General features: G+C 38.8%; 1 protein-coding gene across 4 annotated transcripts in view; it reads right to left on the reverse strand.

Moving 5' to 3' along the window:
* Positions 1-3,984: 3,984 nt before the first annotated feature.
* BTLA (B and T lymphocyte associated) overlaps positions 3,985-19,720 on the reverse strand; it is a 32,987-nt gene continuing 17,251 nt past the window's right edge. The window contains exons 2-6 of one of the 4 annotated variants that reach the window (XM_045502037.1): positions 18,973-19,296; positions 11,845-11,880; positions 10,525-10,683; positions 9,005-9,048; positions 3,985-5,076 (exon numbers count right to left, since the gene is read on the reverse strand). In XM_045502037.1, coding sequence (XP_045357993.1) covers positions 4,801-5,076; positions 9,005-9,048; positions 10,525-10,683; positions 11,845-11,880; positions 18,973-19,296 — 839 coding nt within the window. In that variant the 3' untranslated portion in view covers positions 3,985-4,800. Of the gene's footprint in view, positions 5,077-9,004; positions 9,052-10,524; positions 10,684-11,844; positions 11,881-18,972; positions 19,297-19,720 lie in introns of all 4 variants that reach the window. The other 3 variants (XM_045502036.1, XM_045502039.1, XM_045502040.1) reach the window with 3 other exon arrangements.

Genomic DNA, 19,720 nt, shown 5'->3' on the forward strand with positions numbered 1-19,720 from the left:
TAACCTAATCTCACCCATAAGAAGCCCAGAGTCTGATATGGCAACAAATTTAACAAATAAATGTTCTGGGGTGCCTGGGTGGCTCAGTTGTTGAGTGTTTGACCCTTTATTTCAGCTCAGGTCATGATCTGGTCATGACTCAGGTCAGGGGATCCACCCCCAAGTTGGGCTGTGTGTTGAGTATAGAGCCTGTTTAAGATTCTCTCTCTTACCCCCTGTCCCTCTCCCTTACTTGCTATGTCTCTTTAAATTAAAAAATATTTTAAAAAAGCAAATAAATGATATGACCATTAATAGAATGAGAAGACAATCCACAACCTGGGAGAAAACAGTTGCAAAAGCTGTATTTCTTAAAACATTGTTCTCCAAACTATGCAAATAACTCTTAAAACTCAACAATAAGCAGACAAGCAACCCAATTTAAAACATGTGTAAAAGATTTGAATAGATACCTTGCCAAGAAGATACATGAATAGCAAATAAGACTATAAAAAGATGATCAACATCATATGTTGTTAATAGGAAATTGCAAATTAGGACAAAGAGATGTTATGACACACCTATTAAAATGGATAAAATCCAGAACAGTGATAACACCAGATGCCAGTGACGATGTAGAGCAACAGGAACTCTCCTTCATTGCTAGTGGGAATGCAGAATGGTACAGCCACTTTGGAAGGCATTTTGACAGTTTCTTACAAAACTAAACACACTCTTACCATCCTGAAATCATACGGTATTTGCTCAAATGAGTTAAAAACTGATGTCTATCTATGCAAAAACCTGCATAGGAATGACTGTAGCAGCTTTATTCATAATTGTCAACTTTTGGAAACAACCAAAATGTAAGTGATTGGATAAATAAACTGTGCTACCTCCAGACAATAGAATATTATTCAGTGCTAAAAAAAACAAATGAGCTATCAATGGGGCGCCCAGGTGGCTCAGTTGGTTAAGCAACTGATTTCAGCTCAGGTCATGATCTCATCATTCCTCAGACTGAGCCCAGCATCTGGCTCTACTGTCGGTGTACAGCCCGCTTGGGATTCTCTCTCTCCCTCTCCCTCTGCCCCTCTCCCACTTGTGCAATCTCTCTCTCTCCCTCTCTCTCTCTCTTACTCTTTCTCTCTCTCTCTCTCTCAAAATAAATAAACATTAAAAAATAAAAAATAGAAATAAATGTGGTATCAATACACAAATAGACATGGAAGAATCTTAAGTGCATATTATTAAGTGAAAGAAGTCAATGATTACATATGGTTCCAACTGTATGACATTCTGGAAAGAGCAAAACTGTGGAGATAGTAAAAGGATCAGTGGTTGTCAGGAGATTGGGGGAGGGAAGGATAAATAGATAGGGCACAGAAGATTTTTAGGGAAGTGAGACTATTATGTACATTACTATAATAGAGGATACATGTCACCATACATTTGTAAAAACCAATAGAGTTAAAACACCAAGAATGAATTCTAATGTAAACAATGGACTTTGGTTGATAATGATGTGTCAACGTTTGTTCACTGATTGTAACAGATGTACCATGTACCACTCTGGTGCAAGATGTTAATGATGAAGGAGGCTGTGCATGCACAGGGGCAGGGAATACATGGGAATTCCCTGTACTTTCCACTCAACTTTACTGAACCTAAAATAAATTGAGAGACAGAGAGAAGAGGAGGGAAAGAAGAGAAGAGGAGAGGAGGGGAGAGGAGGGGCAAGGAGGGGAGAGGAGGGGAGATAATCTGGCCAGAGAATCAATTCTGGGGCCTAGAAAGTCTTCATTGGTAGGCAAAACTGATCAAATAAACCACATATACCAAGCTAGCCTCTACACTGGGAAACCTGCATTAAATTATCTGGGATGCCTTTCGTTGTGAAAATTGTAGAACTGTATTCTGGATCTCCTGAACTAGAACTTCTTAGTGCTAGCAGTTGGTAGTTTACAGTTTATCAAGCTTTTCAGGCTGTTTTTTGTACCATAAAGTTTGAGAATCACTTTCTACTCCATGTCCACACATGTTTTTAGTACAAAAGCCAATACCAAATTGATTCTAAATAAATTTTAATAACTTTACTTTCTTATAGGTAACGATCAACAAGCTTAAAATTCATGAAAAATCTGTTTTCACTCTTATGTGGATCCTGAGAAACTTAACAGAAACCCATGGGGGAGGGGAAGGAAAAAAAAAAAAAAAGAGGTTAGAGTGGGAGAGAGCCAAAGCATAAGAGACTGTTAAAAACTGAGAACAAACTGAGGGCTGATGGGGGGTGGGAGGGAGGGGAGGGTGGGTGATGGCTATTGAGGAGGGCACCTTTTGGGATGAGCACTGGGTGTTGTATGGAAACCAATTGGACAATAAATTTCATATATTGAAAAAAAAAAAGAAAAAATCTGCATAAGAAATTAAAAAAAAGAAATAAAATGCTTGTATCTATTAATAATAAATACTCCTGAATTGTCAAAAAAATTCATAAAAAATCATTAAATTATATACATATTCTTTTTCTCATATTTCCTTAATTAAATACACCATGTAAATAATACTGAGTAGATTTGTTGGGGGAAATACATGTATAACTCTGATAGCTTTTATTAAGAAGGAATAAAAACATCAATGATTTGGAATTTTGGCAGCATGGTACAAATGTAAGAATAAATCATTTATAGAAGTGAAATCTTTACCAACATTATTTTTACTATAAGACATGCTAAGAATATCCTCAATAATACACAGACATATTTTGTTTAAATTTTAAAAAAATTATGAAGGAACTGTTCAGCATTGTGTGTTTATCTGATAAGGACAGCTAAATGTATCCTCCCCATACTTCCTGTTTCTATATTTAAGAATACCACAAACAGTTATTCTAATATATCTTTTGTACGTAATTGCCCATAAATGCAGCTTGGCTGAAAAAGCCTACCTGGAACTGATTGCTCAAAATTTTGGGTATAGCCATATCATACTGGCTAGATAACAGTGACTCACAATCTCAATCTAATGGGCAAAATCTTAATGCCAGTGTTACATGAGGAAAGCTCATGTAGTTTTATCTTCATGGCATAAAAAATTGTATGGGATGTCATACTCCTGTCCCCGCAACTTCATACATTACTTTCATACATTTTCTTTAATGATCCATTTACTATAGTATTTTAAACTTTTTAGGAAACTGAAATGGAATGTCAGTTTTGTCAGTTTGTCTTTTTTACCACTTCTGTAAGTCATCTATCCTCCCTTATACACACACACACACACACACACACACACACACACACATCCCGCATTCATTTGTGCAGCAGCTCACATATTTGTGCAAATGGATCCCAACCTTTGCTGTCCACTTTGTAAGAGGTCTACTGCATTCTTCAGTAGCAGCACCTGAGAAGCCTAATAGACTCATGCTGTTGAATGAAGTTGTAGGCTATTTTTGACATAATTAGACTCAAGTACTCTGGAAATTCAGAAAGTTTGAACCCATCTCTTTTTGCTCTACTCAAGTGGCTGCAACTACAAAATTTTTAATGAATTGTTATGAAGCTATACCACTTCACCCTGGATGATTTGCCCTGACTTCCCTAGAAAGGAGTAAGAAGAACAGCAAGATACAGACGTGGTTCGTGAAAGTATGGTGACCTGGGCTGGCCAACTAAATATTCAAGACTTTTCTCCATTCCATTTTTTTTTTTAACATTTATTTATTTTTGAGAGACAGAGAGAGGCAGAGCATGAGCAGGGGAGGGGGAGAGAGACACACACACAGAATCCGAAGGAGGCTCCAGGCTCTGAGCTGTTTGTTAGCACAGAGCCTGACGTGGGGCCCGAACTCACGAACCGCAAGACCATGACCTGAGCTGCAGTTGGGCGCTCAACCGACTGAGCCACCCAGGCACCCCTCTCCATTCCATTAATAGTTCTTTTCATTTGCTATCAGATCAACTATGAAGCAGTTTAAGTCATTAATCTGCATTTGCTCCATGATGCTTATTTTTATGTTTATTTAAACACCCACGAGTATATTAATTCAGCAGCATTATATCACATTCATACACATTAGTCCATGTGACCTAACCACTGAGTCACAACTTTGTTTATAAATGCACCACACATTAATTGCTCCATTACTACCTATATTTGCTCAACAATGTAAAACCATTTGCGTGTCAGGTATGGGGAGCATCTGCTCTATAGTAGTCGGTGTAGCCCACATCTTTACTGAACCATTTATGCTTTCCATTCTTTTCTTATATCAAGTCTAAAGTTACTTCTTTACATTAAAAAAAAAAGAACAGTATTAGAGGGACAGAGGAATATTTCTCATCATGGAAGAATGACCAGAAATAAACATACTATCATGACTGTGTTGATGGTTAGTTAGTCAAATTGGGACATCCTTTCTTTGTCAAGAGAGTGTAGTGAACTGATCCAGATAACACAAACCTCTCTTACTTACATGTGTCTCCTATCCTCCAAAAAATATATTAGCTTTGTACATTGGGTAAAATGTAGCTACGTTTAAATATTCTGCCACTCTGCTACTCATAATATCACTTAGTCTTGGAGGGAAAGGTTTTTGTGTTGTTGTTCAAGGGGGTCATATAAAAAGTTCCCTCAGAATTTGGGGGGAGAAATTTTAGTCATTTGTCCTATGAACCCTTAAGACCCGAGCACCAACATGAACCTCCTTAAAGTGAAGCTTCTCAGGTCAAGGAATGTTATTTAACCTTTTGTTGGGCTTGGTAATGGTGTTGACATGCATTTCTTTCAGTGATCACCAGTTGGAGATCAAGATTGAATTTAACTCCTCACACATATGGCCGCATATTCTGTAGGTGTTTCTTTCACATTCCTTGATTGTCTTGGGTTTATTCCAATGACAGAATGGTTCAAAGAAGCGTAAACAATGCCCTGCTTGTTTTCCTCCAGACATGGGTTAGAATAAACTTCAGACTCTTCCTGGACCCTGAACCAGGGGTCGTTATCATAAGTACCAGTTTCTGATAGCACTGTTTGGGGATTTTGCCCGGTTCCCACTTCAGTTTCCTCACTCCGAAAGGGCTGGGGAATATCAACCTATAAGAGAAAAAAAATTGTTTTAACTACCATTTAAGGATGTGGTAGTGCATACAATTAGCAAACTATTAGTATATGCTAAATGGAGTCAACACATCACCAGAAATAATTTATTCTTCCTCACATTTGCTGCTGACATCCACATTTTTAGCATATTCTTACTTGTTAAAAGATGAAAGTGTTAGGAACGCTATGTTCCTCCCAAGTACGTATTTTGTGCTTTGTTATTGTTCACTTTTGAGGTCACAGAACACTTTTCTTTAAGTTTTATTTATTTATTTAGAGAGAGACAGAGCATGAGCTGGGGACAGGTAGAGAGAGGGAGAGAGAACCCCAAGAGGCTTAGCACTGTCAGCACAGAGCCCAAAATGGGGCTCCATCCCACGAACCATGAGATCATGACCTGAGCCAAAATCAAGAGCTACATGTTTAACCAAATGAGCCACCCAAGTACCCCAACAGAATACTTTTCAATCTCTCAGCCCAAATTAATAAGAAAAGCATAAATATCCCACAAGAAACTTCAGACAGCTTATAAGATAATGGATAGCATTAACACAGCTTAGAAGTAAATGATTAAAAATAAAATAGAACAGATGCCCTCTAAGGGGTCAGAAAGAATAAATATGATGAGTTATCCAAGATACATTATTATGATTTAAAACCTGGAATTAGAAATTGCTTTCAATTTTGGAAAAGGAGGGCCTAACTGCAGGAAAAATTTTACAATATTTGGATTATCACAAGAAAATTATTATACTTCCAAATAATTCAAATATCTTAAAGCTTCTGAGAAAGAGGTGAACTTAAAAAAAAAAAAAAAAAAGAGGGACACCTGGGTGGCTCAATCAGTTAAGCATCCAACTTCGGCTCATGATCTCACTGTTTGTGAGTTCGAGCCCCGCATCAGGCTTTCTGCTGTCAGCGTAGAGCCTGCTTTGGATCCTCTGTTCCCCCTCTCTCTGCCCCTCCCCTACTCGTGCTTTCTCTCTCTCAAAAATAAATAAATATTTTTAAAAATTAAGAAAAAAAGGGGAAAAGAGGTGAACTTACAAAAGCTAAAATAAAATGTGTCCTGATGCTTCTCACTCTTTTCAGTTATTTGTTACCCACTCCTAACTATTCAAGGACATTACCAGGTAAAAATGAAGATATTATTTTAACTCTAAGAGTTGTTAATTCAATTTTTAATCACAATTTTGCCAGTCAATTTACATACATGAAGTTTGGTCTAACTCCGTGAAGGTATCAGATCCACAGTCTTTGACAGTCTACATGCCTGTCTGGTCCTTTATCGTCCTTATTTTGTATGTGAAGTAACCCATATCCTACCCCTTCCTGGCAGAATTCTACCACACGTGCACGTCTGGCCCTATCCCGAGAAACCAAGCATTAGATGCTGAGTACACCGCTACCCTTCAATGAGGTGGCTGCCCAAGAAATAGCTCTAAGGCAGGATGATTGAATGAGGCAGGAATAGCTTTACCCCCCTCAGTCTCTTAGCTCAGCTGAAAAGTGTCCCAACCCCCATTTGAAGGAACCTGGGTAATTTCTCCAAAGAAGCTTTGAAGAAGAAAACTGTCATGTGACCTAATAAATAGCCATAAGTCCTCAATATAGCAACAAGATCCCTGTTGTACTTTTACAATTGTATAAAAGTCTGTCAACTCAGTTACCTGGCTCCCTTCCCAAAAGATGGCTGGTTTCTGTGGAAAACTTGGTTAGAATGAATGATGTAAAAGAAAACACGGTGCCCTGTGGCTGAGCCTATCCTGTAGGACCTCAGGAAAGTGGGTGGAGGCCACAAGGCTCTATCTGTGGATAGAGATGACAAACGCCAAAGCCACTATCCTACTCTATATTTGTAATGCCATTTTACAGTTTACAAAGCACTTTAAAAAAATACACAGTTCTGGGTTTTCAGCATTTTAACTATTTTTATATATTCCAGGGACCATTGTGGAATAAGATGAGAATTTCGGCTTTTATATGTACCTGCCATAATTTTACCAGTTCCTTTCTCTCCGTTGGATTTCTATTCCACTGATTTCAATACAAGTCCCTTCCTAAGAAATCTTTAATCTCAAAGATCTAATATGGTATCACTATATTTTCTGAAATGTTGGCCAACTCAAATGGGCCAAAGCTGTGAGTTCCTGCAAAAGACACAGGCATCTTAAAACAAAATACCTAAATAATTGCACACATAGAGAAGCCCGTTCAATTCAACTTCAGATCATAAATAATTTGTTCAGCCTACACAGGAAGACATATGACTACATTTTAACCAAGTTGGGCTTTATCTAAACAAGAAACTATTTAGATTATTGTTTTAGATAGTTTCATAGATCTCAGTCCTGATTGTAACAGAATGTAGTTCGTTGTTGTTCACTATAGGAAGAAAGAAAACAACATTTAAGAAAATTTTCCTACTTGAAAAAACAAAACTTCAGCACACAACACAATGATGCCTACTGCTGGTTACTAAAAACTTAATACGAGTTTACAAAGTTGAATGTATTTGGTTTGATTTAAAATTGGGCAACCTGGTGAGGAATGCTGAGTGTCATTTAATATTATACATAAAATTATTGGCTGTATCTGCCTTTGGTATTTCTGGAACTTTTGAGAAGGTTACTACAACTTTATCTCTACCCTTCCACAGTGAAACATGCACACACACATACACACACACACACACACACACACTACACACACACACACACACACACACACACACAGACACGTTCCTTTGCAGTACCTCATTTACGATTATTTGTTTTTAACTGAAGACTCATAAAAATTTTTTCAGGGGCGCCTGGGTGGCGCAGTCGGTTAAGCGTCCGACTTCAGCCAGGTCACGATCTCGCGGTCCGTGAGTTCGAGCCCCGCGTCGGGCTCTGGGCTGATGGCTCAGAGCCTGGAGCCTGTTTCGGATTCTGTGTCTCCCTCTCTCTCTGCCCCTCCCCCGTTCATGCTCTGTCTCTCTCTGTCCCAAAAATAAATAAACGTTGAAAAAAAAAAATTAAAAAAAAAATTTTTTTTCAGAAATGTATTGCCTCATCTTCCATTTTTTTTTGAGTTCCAATATTTACACAACATTGAGCCCCAAATAAAAAGCCTATGTTTAGATTCCAAGAACTTGTAGGGAAACGACACTGCTTCCAAAATGCCCTTGGCTTTGTCTGAGAGGTCTCTTCCTTGATGAGCCCACACCCATTATGAGAGTTTTTGCATAATAACTAGACTTAGGGTCATGTTTCTTTAGCTGCTGGGAGTCTGTGAAGAAATCACATGTCATTTACGAGATTATTTATGGTTCATTCTTTCATTAACTCTCAATTCTCTACCAAAAGACTTTAAGGTGTTTTTGTGAGAATATTTAAATAGCCTGAAGTCACATAACAGGCCAACAGCAAGCCAAGGCTGTACAAGCTACTCTCTGACTTTTCTGCTTCAGGGCTACCCTGCCACTAATGCCCTTCCAAAAGGCCACTTATTGTGAGACTTGTGAATTCTGAAGAATCTTTGCTGCAGATGGAGATTAATGTAAAATAAACACATTTTTAGGGATGCCTGGGTGGCTCAGTCGGTTAAGTGTCCGACTTCGGCTCAAGTCATGATCTCACAGTTTGTTGAGTTTGAGCCCCGTGTCGGGCTCTGTGCTGACAGCTCAGAGCCTGGAGCCTGCTTCGGATTCTGTGTCTCCCTCTCTCTCTGCCCCTCCTCTGCTCTCTCTCTCTCTCTCTCCAATAAATAAACATTAAAAAAATAAATACATTTTTAGAAGTAAGTCTATATATAGCATTTAGAACAGTTCCTGGGACAGGGTAAATGTTACATAGACTTATTAAATTTAAAATATTATATCAAGATTAAGATGGTATAACATAGATTGCATTTGTTTTAACAGATGCATGGAACATACCAGGTTAATTTCCCTTCCTGCTGTGTCAGAAGGCTCCTTTTTTTCTGCTGGAATTCAAAAAGACAAATAAGAAACCAAGAAGAGTAAAGAACGACACCAAATTCTTTCCCAATTCCCTGTAAGTTAAGGTTGTGGTAAGAATACGTGTTTTGGAATCAGATTGCTAGGTTGAAATTCTGGGGCAGAGGTGGGATGCCTCCCAGGCCAGTGGCAGCGTTGCTATTTGTTTTGACGTGTTTATTTGCTGGAACCAACAAGGCACATACACTTCGGTTTGTGTACATTCACTGGCTCTTCCCTTCTGACTCCGGAGAGTCCTATGGCATATCCAAGAGGAAGGGGCAGGATGTACTGTATCACTTTAAACAGGCTGGAAATCCTGTTCTGGGGACATTCTATACCTGATGCCAGACACACTGCTGTCCCCTCACCCACAAAGGCCAGGATCTCCTATGGCCCAGTTCACTTCAGATATAGTAGATCAAAGCATTTATTCCTGCCTCTTTTTCTAAAGTTTTCTAAAGCAGCCTCAAGAAAGATGGTGAAAGCTAGGGAGGGACTATCAAAAGAGACTTGGAGTTGCACATGTGAAGTGGGGGTTACAGAGGATTCCTTCAGTATTCTGAGAATGTTCTGGGCTCCGGAAGTCCTTACCACAAAACACCGAAAGTACTTTTGCCCAGACAAAGCTTTCTCTTGTGGCAGAGAAAAGGGTTGCTCTGTCTAGCTCTGTTTCTGTAGCTACCCTGAGGCTGCCCATGTGGGAGCTGGGATGGGAAGAGATGGCAGAGCGGGAAAAGTAAAGAGAGAGAGAACAGGGATGTTTTGGAACAGAGCTGCATCAGAATTCTCTACACATCTCTTTCTTACTATGTTTAAGTGTTTGCTCCCGACACCAAAGGAATTCTTAAACAAGCAGAAGGGAATTGTTTCCAAGATTTCACACCTCTCTTGTCCTAGCCAAACCCACATTTTTTCAAATGCATTACTTTTGGGTGAGAGTTCAGTTCAGGCCTGTGTTTGTGGTGGCAAAAGAAAGTACAGACATAGGAATTTCCTTCTGGGAAATACAGTCTTCATTTAGGCAAGGGCGTGTATGAGTGGTATGATGTGGTGTGGCTCTGAAAAAGAGGATGAGACAAACTAACTCAAAGCAGACTTGTTGGCCTGAGAGATTATGTCAACCTCCCTTTCACTACCCTTAAAGTTTAGAAGAGCTGCTTGTCACATAAACTTAAAACAGACACAAGTGGAATGGGTCAGTCCCAGCCACATGCCCTCTTTAGCACAGGCCCTGCCTGGAGCACTGTGCTGTGGAGAACATGCCTCTCTATGACTGGAGGGGACCTGAATTAATCCATTTGTCTTTTTGGTGGAAGGGTGTTGTCCCTGAGGAAATCATTACATGGCTCCTTGCAGAATATGGGAAAGAAAACAAGAACCAACTAAAAATCAATCAGCCCTAGTAACTGACCCCCAAATGTGTAGCATATAAGCAGCAGATGGAAGGTAGAACCCACCTTGGTGCCTTCTAATGCAGAAGAACAGGCACAAACAGGTAATGAGCAGAGGCAATGCCCCCAAAGGAAGCAAACTATAAAGCATCCATCGTTTGTCCGCCGTCACTTCCTGAGAGGGTGGTCCTGAGGCACCAGTTGTATCTGAAATGTGAGTCAATGCTAAAGACAGTTAGGAAATTTCAGATATAATAGGATCGGTAATACCTCCTGCATCATCAGAACTTGAATGAAGGAGATTTCCAGCTGATGCCTCTATTTCCCTTCTGGGATGCATTCTCACAGAACCCCTGGCCTCAGTATTCTCACCCACCTCTTGCTTTATTTATGAGCATATGTGGGTGGCTCTGGGTTAAAATTCATCTTTTGTAAGAATTTGTAATTCTGCTAGGATTGATCCCCTCTAAAAGAATACCCATAACAGCTCTCAGAAAGCACTTCACCAAGCCCTTTCATTGACATTGTCTTACTTAACTCTCATATTCACCACTAAAGAAAAGTAAGGAAACTGTTATTTTTATCTAGTTCCATGCCTTGATAAAAGGGTTATTGTTCCAAGACTCTTACCCAAGGTCAGATAGCTAGTGAGTTGTAGTTGGGACCCAAGCCAGCATGTTTTTGATACTAAATTCCAGTTTCTTTAACACAAAGGTCTTTTTGTTATCTCGTAACTCTTTGGTATCTCCATATACTATATAATTTTGTTATCTACAGATAGCCTTGTTATCTCCAAATATGCTCTGCTGGGCATACAGTTTATACTCATTGCTATGATCAACGTTAACATGCGTTAATGTTCTGTTTGTCCATGATAGGTTGCAACTAATCGACGGATCGCGAAACAATTTAATAGACCACAAAAAACATTAAAAATAAGAATCACAACAGGATATAAAAAAATCAGAATGCATCACACAGCATTAATTTTGTATATATGTTAAGTATTTTATGCAGCAAATTTTTATTTCTAAATATATTAACATAGTTATCTACCTTCTTCCTCATATGCTTTGTTCAAGGTAAAGGTGGTCAGGAGCTACTGAAGCTGGGCAAATAGTGCTTAGATAACAACAGAGTGGTAACAAAGTCTTCGTTATCCATGCTGCAGCTGCTGCTTAGGTTAGGACAGCAGCCAAGTCATTACCAACAACAGACACAGCTGTCTGGGGGGAGGGTATGAATAGAAATAGGGACAAGGGTTCCCACATAGAAAACCTAATACAAAAAAAAATTCACTCCATTAGGAAAATCCAACTTTTATCCTTTCTTCAACCATGAAACAATCTTATTTCCTTATTTTTATTTGACTAGTTTGATACTTACTTATTAGAAGGTATTCTGAATTATTTTGAGTCTGTTCTGAAATAGAAAAGCAAGATAAAGAATTGAAACTGGTTGCAAAAACAATACTTGTGTGTGTCTAGAGTCAGAGTTAGTCTGAGAGGACTCCTGCATTTGCACACTAACCGAACCCAGTAACCCAGCTCAAAGGAGTTTGCATGATGTGCAAATCACCACCTCAAAGATCACGGACACAAAGTTAAGTCCCTAGATTTATTTTGAGGCTTGAAAAATTACCCTAAATACAACACAAACGTCATCTGTCTGCGTTGATTCCCTTTTCCCTATTACTTAAGTATAAGGACAGAATACAGCCTGTATGACACCTTCCGGCACTTGGAGAAACAGGATGCTCACTCAGCAGGTGCTCCAAGTGAGTGTGGAGGGCCACAAGGAAAGGATGCTTTGGAGGCCATGCTGACTACTCACTCTGAAACAGAGATTGTGCCTTTCACTTCCTGCCTACTCATACCACTCTCACTTTTCTGCTAAGAGAATGACCACTTGACTTTGTGAAGTTCCTAATCACGGACTGACCAAGGGAGATTGGGGAGGATGTACAGGCCCATGTGCATTCCAGGGATTGTTCCCCAGCTCTGTCACCTTTTCCTCTGGGGCTTTGCTTTGCAAAGCACTTTTCCTCATTCTGGGAGAATACTGCTTTCCCAGCAGCGTCCAAGCCCTGACTCTGCCACAGCCCTGTTCTTACATGGACCAATTCTTAACTTGGACAAAGAAAGAGAGTCAGATGCAAAACAGGAAAATTCCCAATAGCGCCAAAGAAAGATATTTGAAGGGGAGAAATATTTTTTGTGTCACACCTCCACATCATTTTTATGCAAAGCATTGTTTTTAAATATAATTTCATAGTATATTTTTCTCCTTCGGTACTCAGCTCACTGAGTACTCCCACATACAGAAGGAAAAGGAATTTTTCTTGAACTCTCTCCCTATTATGTTTGCTTTCATCACTTCATAAAAGGCAAATTCACACCCATTTCAAAGCCAATTCTGAAATAATTCATTTGACTTTTGTGAAGGAAGCAAGGATGACCCAGAAAAATATGACACAGTTCCTGCTTTCCAGACATTATAATTCTTCATGGGATAAAGAACATTTCCATACATTACTACAGTGCAAGGAAATGTCTGATAAATGAGAGGCACAGACCTTAAATGGCATAAAATTTGCTAGAAAAGAGAAATCACTTCCCCTAGGGTGAACATGGAAAGCTTCCTTAAGAATGTAGGAAATGGGCTGGGCTTGACAGGAAGACCAGAATTGTGGTAAGTGGAGGCAGATGAGTGGTTGCCCTATGAGTGGAGAGAGCAGCATAGGGTGAAGACATACGATGGCAGGTAAGGCTGTGGGGCTGGAGTAGAGGTTCATGGTGGAGTCCAGAAGCAATCAAGGAAGGTAGGTGTGGGTGGACTGTGGAAGGCCTTGAATGTTGGTTAAATGTGAGCCCAACATGGGAAGCACCGCAGATGCTCTGCGGGGACTCAGTAAAGGAGCGGCATTATGGAAGACATTTATTAGGCAAGTGAAGTGTATTAGGAAGATGTTTGGCTGAAATGGTCTAAAACAGGAAACACTAAAGACAGGAAACACTAAAATCAGTCCATACGGCTGATTGGAAGATTTGGAAGGAAGATAATGAAAGTTTGAGATGCTCATGAAGCTACAGGAAGGAAGCAATTCCAGAGTGAAGGTTGCTGCCAGACAAGAGTAGATGGCCAAAGCAAAGTCCTGGGAACCTCCCCTTAGGGCAGGAGCACTGATTCAAAAGTGATAAGAAAGTCAGGAGAGTACAAATTAGAATAGGAATCTCCAAAGGGAAATTTAAAAAGCCCTTCCTGTCTTCTAGGTAGCTTTTCCTTCTCACATCTCCATCTTTCTTGCTCATCCCCAGTGTGATCCTAATAAGCACATCGCCCCCGCCCCCCCTCCCCCCCCCCCCTGCCCCACAGGCACAGGGTTCAAGAGAGAAGCTGCCTCTCTTCCCTTTGGCCCCTTCCTCCCCAAGGGAGACAGATTGTTGATCCTAATTTCAGCTCCGACTTTTTCCTAGAACAGAAAACTTCATGCACTTTACAAACTGTGCAACCATCTGTAGTGGCTGTGGAATGACCCCAAAATGGGACAGAGGAGACACAGTAATACCCCTGGGACACTTCCATGTCATAAGTCATTTTTGGGTTGCCTCTGACCTTGGCTGAATTCCTCCCTCTTGCACAGAAGGGGGTTAATTCCCACAAAAGAAGACAGAATTACACAAGACAGTCCCTCTTCCAAGGAGAGTGGACTCAATGCCACTGCATTTAATTTTATTATACATTATATTAATATACATTATATAAATAATCTAATAGCACTGAATTACTATTTCATAGTATCATTAATATCCTGGAAGTAATGTTTTGCAAGTTTTGCTTATTCTTATCATTTTATTTTGCCAGTTAAAAAAGTACTGCTTCTTAAAAAATTCAATATTTTACCTCATTATGTGAATGTGCAATTTTCTCCAGAAAGGATTCATTCCATAATCTATAGTATAAGCTTCTCCAGGTTGTTAAAGGCAATTGTTTCACTTTGCATAGATGATTTTATTTAATTCATTTAAGAATTATGAAGAAATATTTATTGAACACCTACTATGTGCTACACACTGTGCCATCTATTTGTAGAGAAGCAAAGATGTTTAAGACACAGCTTCCATTCCAAAGAGGTTTATAAGCCAATGCACAGATAGTCACAGGCAATTAGCATTGAGTTTGATAACAAATTTGCAAAAGCAGGGTCTCCAACTTTGCCTTAAATCCCTTCTACACTTCTGTGCTTGATGATAGAAGTTGTAACCAGCGCTAGATTGTTGTGCATTCCTTTACCAGGCTGCTTTCAGAGGTCTTAAAATAACTTAAAAGGTTTTTAAGGAATTTAAGTGGATTCCTTCATTGGGTTACTTTAAGGGAGTTAAAAGATGCTCCAAAGTGTGCATATATAGTAATAAATTAATTTTTACAAACACAAAGTGTATGCATTCAAATGAATGGTGTCCATAGAGGAAGTGACTGCATACGTCTGCATCTAGATTTCAGACATTACTATTGCACCAGAACTCTTTGAAATTTCTCTTTGCAGTAATCTTCATGGTCAATTTAACATAAATATTATTATTTTAATATTTTAAAGCATACAACTTAGTGTAATGTTGTACAACTCTCTAGTGTTGTGCACTATCTACTTTCAGAACATTTTCATCATCCCCAAAGGAAATTCCATATACATTAAGTAGTTACTCCCATTAACCCTTTCTGCCAGCCTCTGGCAGCCATTAGTCACTTTCTATCTCCACAGATTTTTCTGTTCTTCGTATTTCATGCAAACAGAATCAAGATTATAATATGTAATCTTTTATATCTGGCTCCTTTTACTTAGCACAATGTTTTTGAAGTTCAACTGTTTTGTAACATATCAGTACTTCATTCCTTTTTTGCCTGAATAATATTCCACTGTATGAATATAACACATTTCCTTTATCAGTTTGACAAACATTTGGATTGTTTTGACTTTTTGACTTTTGTGAATAGTATGGCTATAAGCATTCATGTACAAGTTTCAATGTGGACATATACTTTCATTTCACTTGGATATTGCTGGGTCTTGTGGAAACTATGTTTAACCTTTTGAAGAAAGGTTGCCAGACCTTTTCCAAAGCAACTGCAACATTTTACATTCCCACCAGCACAGTACAAGGAGTTCAATTTGTCCACATCTTTGCTATCACTTGTTATTTTCCATTAAAAAAAATTCTAGTAATCTTAGTGTGTGTGAGTGGTGTCTCATTGTGATTTTGATTTGCGTTCCTCTAATAACTAATGACATCGAGCATTTCTTCATGTGCTTATTGGCCATTTATATATTTTCTTTGAAGGAATGTCTACTCAGTCTTTTGCCCATTTTAATTGAGTTGCTTACCTGTTGTTGAGTTGTAAGACTTCTTTATATATTCTGGGTACTAGTCCCTTATCAGATATATGATTTGCAAATATTTTCTCACATTCTATATGTTGTCTTTTCATTCTCTTTATAGTGTCCTTTGATGTACAAAAGTTTTTAATTTTTATGAAGTATAATTTATTCATGTATTTATGTATATATGCTTTTGATGCTGTAGCAAAATAATATTGACAAATCCAAGATCATGAAGATCTACTCCTGTGTTTTCCTCTAAGGAAAAATAGTATTAAAGTTTTATACAAACATAGATTCTATTGTTTTAGTTCTTATATTAAATATCTGATCCATTTTTACTTATTTTTACATGTTGTATGAGGTAGAGGTCCAAATTCATTTTTCTGTGTATGTATATCCAATTGCCTCAGCACTATTTACTGAAGAAACTATCATTTTTCCATTGAATGGGTTTGGAAGTCTTGTTAAAAGTCAATTGGCCAAAAGAAGACATCCAAATGGCTAAGAGACCCATGAAAAGATGCTCACTATCATTCATAATCAGGGAAATACAAATCAAAACTACAATGAGATACCACCTCAGATTGGTCAGAGTGGCTAAAATTAAAAACTCAGGGAACAACAGATGTTGGTGAAGATGTGGAGAAAGGGCAACCCTCTTGCACTGTTGGGGAATGCAAACTGGTGCAGCCACTCTGGAAAACAGTGTGGAGGTTCCTCAAAAAATTAAAGATTGATTACCCTATGACCCAGAAATGGCACTACTAGGAGTTTATCCAAAGGATACAGGAGTGCTGATTCATAGGGGCACATATACCCCAATGTTTATAGCAGCACTTTCAACAATAGCCAAATTATGGAAAGAGCCTAAGTGTCCATTGATTGATGAATGGATAAAGAAGATGTGTTTTATATACACAATGGAATACTACTTGGCAATGAAAAAGAATGAAATCTTGCCATTTGCAACAACTTGGATGGAACTGGAGGGTATTATGCTAAGTAAAATAAGTCAGTCAGATAAAGACAGATATCATGGTTTCATTCATATGTGGAAGTTGAGAAACTTAACAGAAGACCATTTGGGAAGGGAAAGAAACAAAAATATATAGTTACAAACAGAGAGGAAGGCAAACCATAAGAGACTTTTAAATACAGAGAACAAACTGAGGGTAGAAAGGGGTGGGGGGCAGGGAAAATGGGTGATGGGCATTGAGGAGGGCACTTGGGATGAGCACTGGGTGTTTTATGTAAGTGATGAATCACAGGAATCTACTCCCGAAGCCAAGAGTACACTGTATACACTCTATGTTAGCTAACTTGATGATAAATTATCAAAAACAAAAAAAGTCAATTGACCAAGGATGTGTGGATTTATTATGGACTCTCAATTCTATTCTATTGATCTTTATATCTATACTATGTCAGCACCACACTGTTTTGATTATTGTAGTTTTGTAGTACATTTTAAAATAAAGGAGTGTGAGTCCTCTAACTTTGTTCTTCTTTTTCAAGATTTTTTTCAGCTATTTTGTATTTGTTGCAACTTTATGTGAATTTTAGGATCAGCTTTTTCATCTATGCAAAAAAAGAAAAAAAAAACGTTTGTTGGGATTTTGATGGGAATTATATTGAATCCATAGATCACTTTGGGAAATATTGCCACATTAACAATTTTAAGTCTTTTAGCCATATTTTGTTCAGTGTACAAGTGTTGAGTCTCCCAGGTTAGATTAATTTGTAAGTATTTTATTCTTTTTGATGCTATTATAAATAGAATTGTTTCTGTTTTTAATTTCCTTCTCAGATTGTTCATTGGTAACGTATAGAAATACCACTGACTTGGGGCGCCTGGGTGGCGCAGTCGGTTAAGCGTCCGACTTCAGCCAGGTCACGATCTCGCGGTCCGGGAGTTCGAGCCCCGCGTCAGGCTCTGGGCTGATGGCTCAGAGCCTGGAGCCTGTTAAATAAACGTTGAAAAAACGTTGGGACAGAGAGAGACAGAGCATGAACGGGGGAGGGGCAGAGAGAGAGGGAGACACAGAATCGGAAACAGGCTCCAGGCTCTGAGCCATCAGCCCAGAGCCTGACGCGGGGCTCGAACTCACGGACCGCGAGATCGTGACCTGGCTGAAGTCGGACGCTTAACCGACTGCGCCACCCAGCGCCCCAAACCACTGACTTTTTTAGTTGATCATACAACCTTGTTGAATTCATCTATTCACTCTAGTAGCTTTTGTGGATTTTTAATGATTTTCTATATATATATAATCATATCATCTGTGAATAGAGATAGTTTCACTTCTTCTTGTTCAATTTGGATGCCTTTTATTTCTTTTTTCTTGTCTAATTGCTCTGGCTGGAACTTCCAGTTCAGTGTTGAATAGAAGTGACAAAAACAGACATTCTTGTCTTCTTCCAGTTCTTAGAGGAAAAGCTTTCAATCTTTTACCATTGAGTATGATGTGAGATTTTCATAAATCAAACTTTTAAAAAAAAATTTTCCTCTACTTCTCTCTTTGCTTTCCATTTTTTATTCTAGGTTTTTAACCTCAACCTGTTCTCCTGATATTTGAGCCTATTTGAGGACCTCTGGGAGGGACTGGGGAGGCAGCTAAAACTATGAACGTCCTCAAAGCACATCAGGGAGTCAGGTTTATTTGTGTGCTGTTTGCTCTCTGTGCAAACTGTGAATTATTAACAAGCTTATAATTGTCTGAGCACCACAAATGTAACTTCAAGGATTTGTTATCAACAAAAGTCAAGGACTGGTAAGTGGACGAAAAAATAGAAGGAAAAGAGGACAAAGAATAGACAGCTATCTACTACTATTGGTATTCACTTTGTAATTTTTTCCATATTTCAGTGATCTACTTTTGGATTTATCAAATAAATGCTATACCCTCTAAAGGCAAGAACAAGAACTTTTATTGTATTTTTTTCTCTATTCTTTTTTATCTCACTCACCTCAAAATTACATACACATGTGCTCACACAGATCACCATCTGAGGAGTGTGGCAACCTTCTCATTTACAGGAGTTCAGTGTCTAACATAATCACTTGAGAATCTGGGTCCTCCTTTCCTTGAAACATGTTGAAAAAATATCAGATAGCCCTGGAGTGCAGAACTCACCTGTCACATTAATGGTTACTGAATGGCTTTCAATAACTCCAGATGTAAAATTCGCAGAACAGCGGTATGAACCAGAATCACTAGCCAGCGTGTGATTAAAATGAAGACTAAAAACTGAAATATTCTCCCCTTCTTTCCAAGTTGTGTATCCCAGAAGTTTATATGCAAGAGGTAAACAGTTTTTTCCTTTGAGCTTGCACCAGGTCACAATAGGCTTCTTAGCACAGTATTTCACAGGGCACTCCAGATTAAATGGATTCCCTGCTGACACAGTGTATGTGGAATATCTCTTTACATACAGTTGTTCATTACATGATCTTTGCCCTGAAAGATGAAAACAAAATTAAAATCAAATATGCTCCAGAAGGACCAGATATTTGCGACTCAACAGTTTCTGCCAAAGATTTCTCAAATATGATCTTACAATTTTCCCAGATAACATTCTCAGTATATTAACCCCTAGTAACAAAGTGTCTGGTACATGGTAGACACATAATAAGTATTTGTCGAAAAAAATTTTCCTCAATTGTTCAATAACTTCCTCAATTTCTTAACTATTACTGATATTTTTAGGGGTGCCTGGGTGGCTCAGTTGGTTAAGTGTCCGACTTTGGCTCAGGTCATGATCTCATGGTCCATGAGTTCGAGCCCCGCGTCAGGTTCTATGCTGACAGCTCACAGCCTGGAGCCTGCTTCGGATTCTGTGTCTCCCTCCCTCTCTGCCCTTCCCCTGCTCGCAATCTCTCTC

This window comes from Leopardus geoffroyi, chromosome C2, assembly GCF_018350155.1.
Source record: "Leopardus geoffroyi isolate Oge1 chromosome C2, O.geoffroyi_Oge1_pat1.0, whole genome shotgun sequence".
Classification (NCBI taxonomy): Eukaryota; Metazoa; Chordata; class Mammalia; order Carnivora; family Felidae; genus Leopardus; species Leopardus geoffroyi.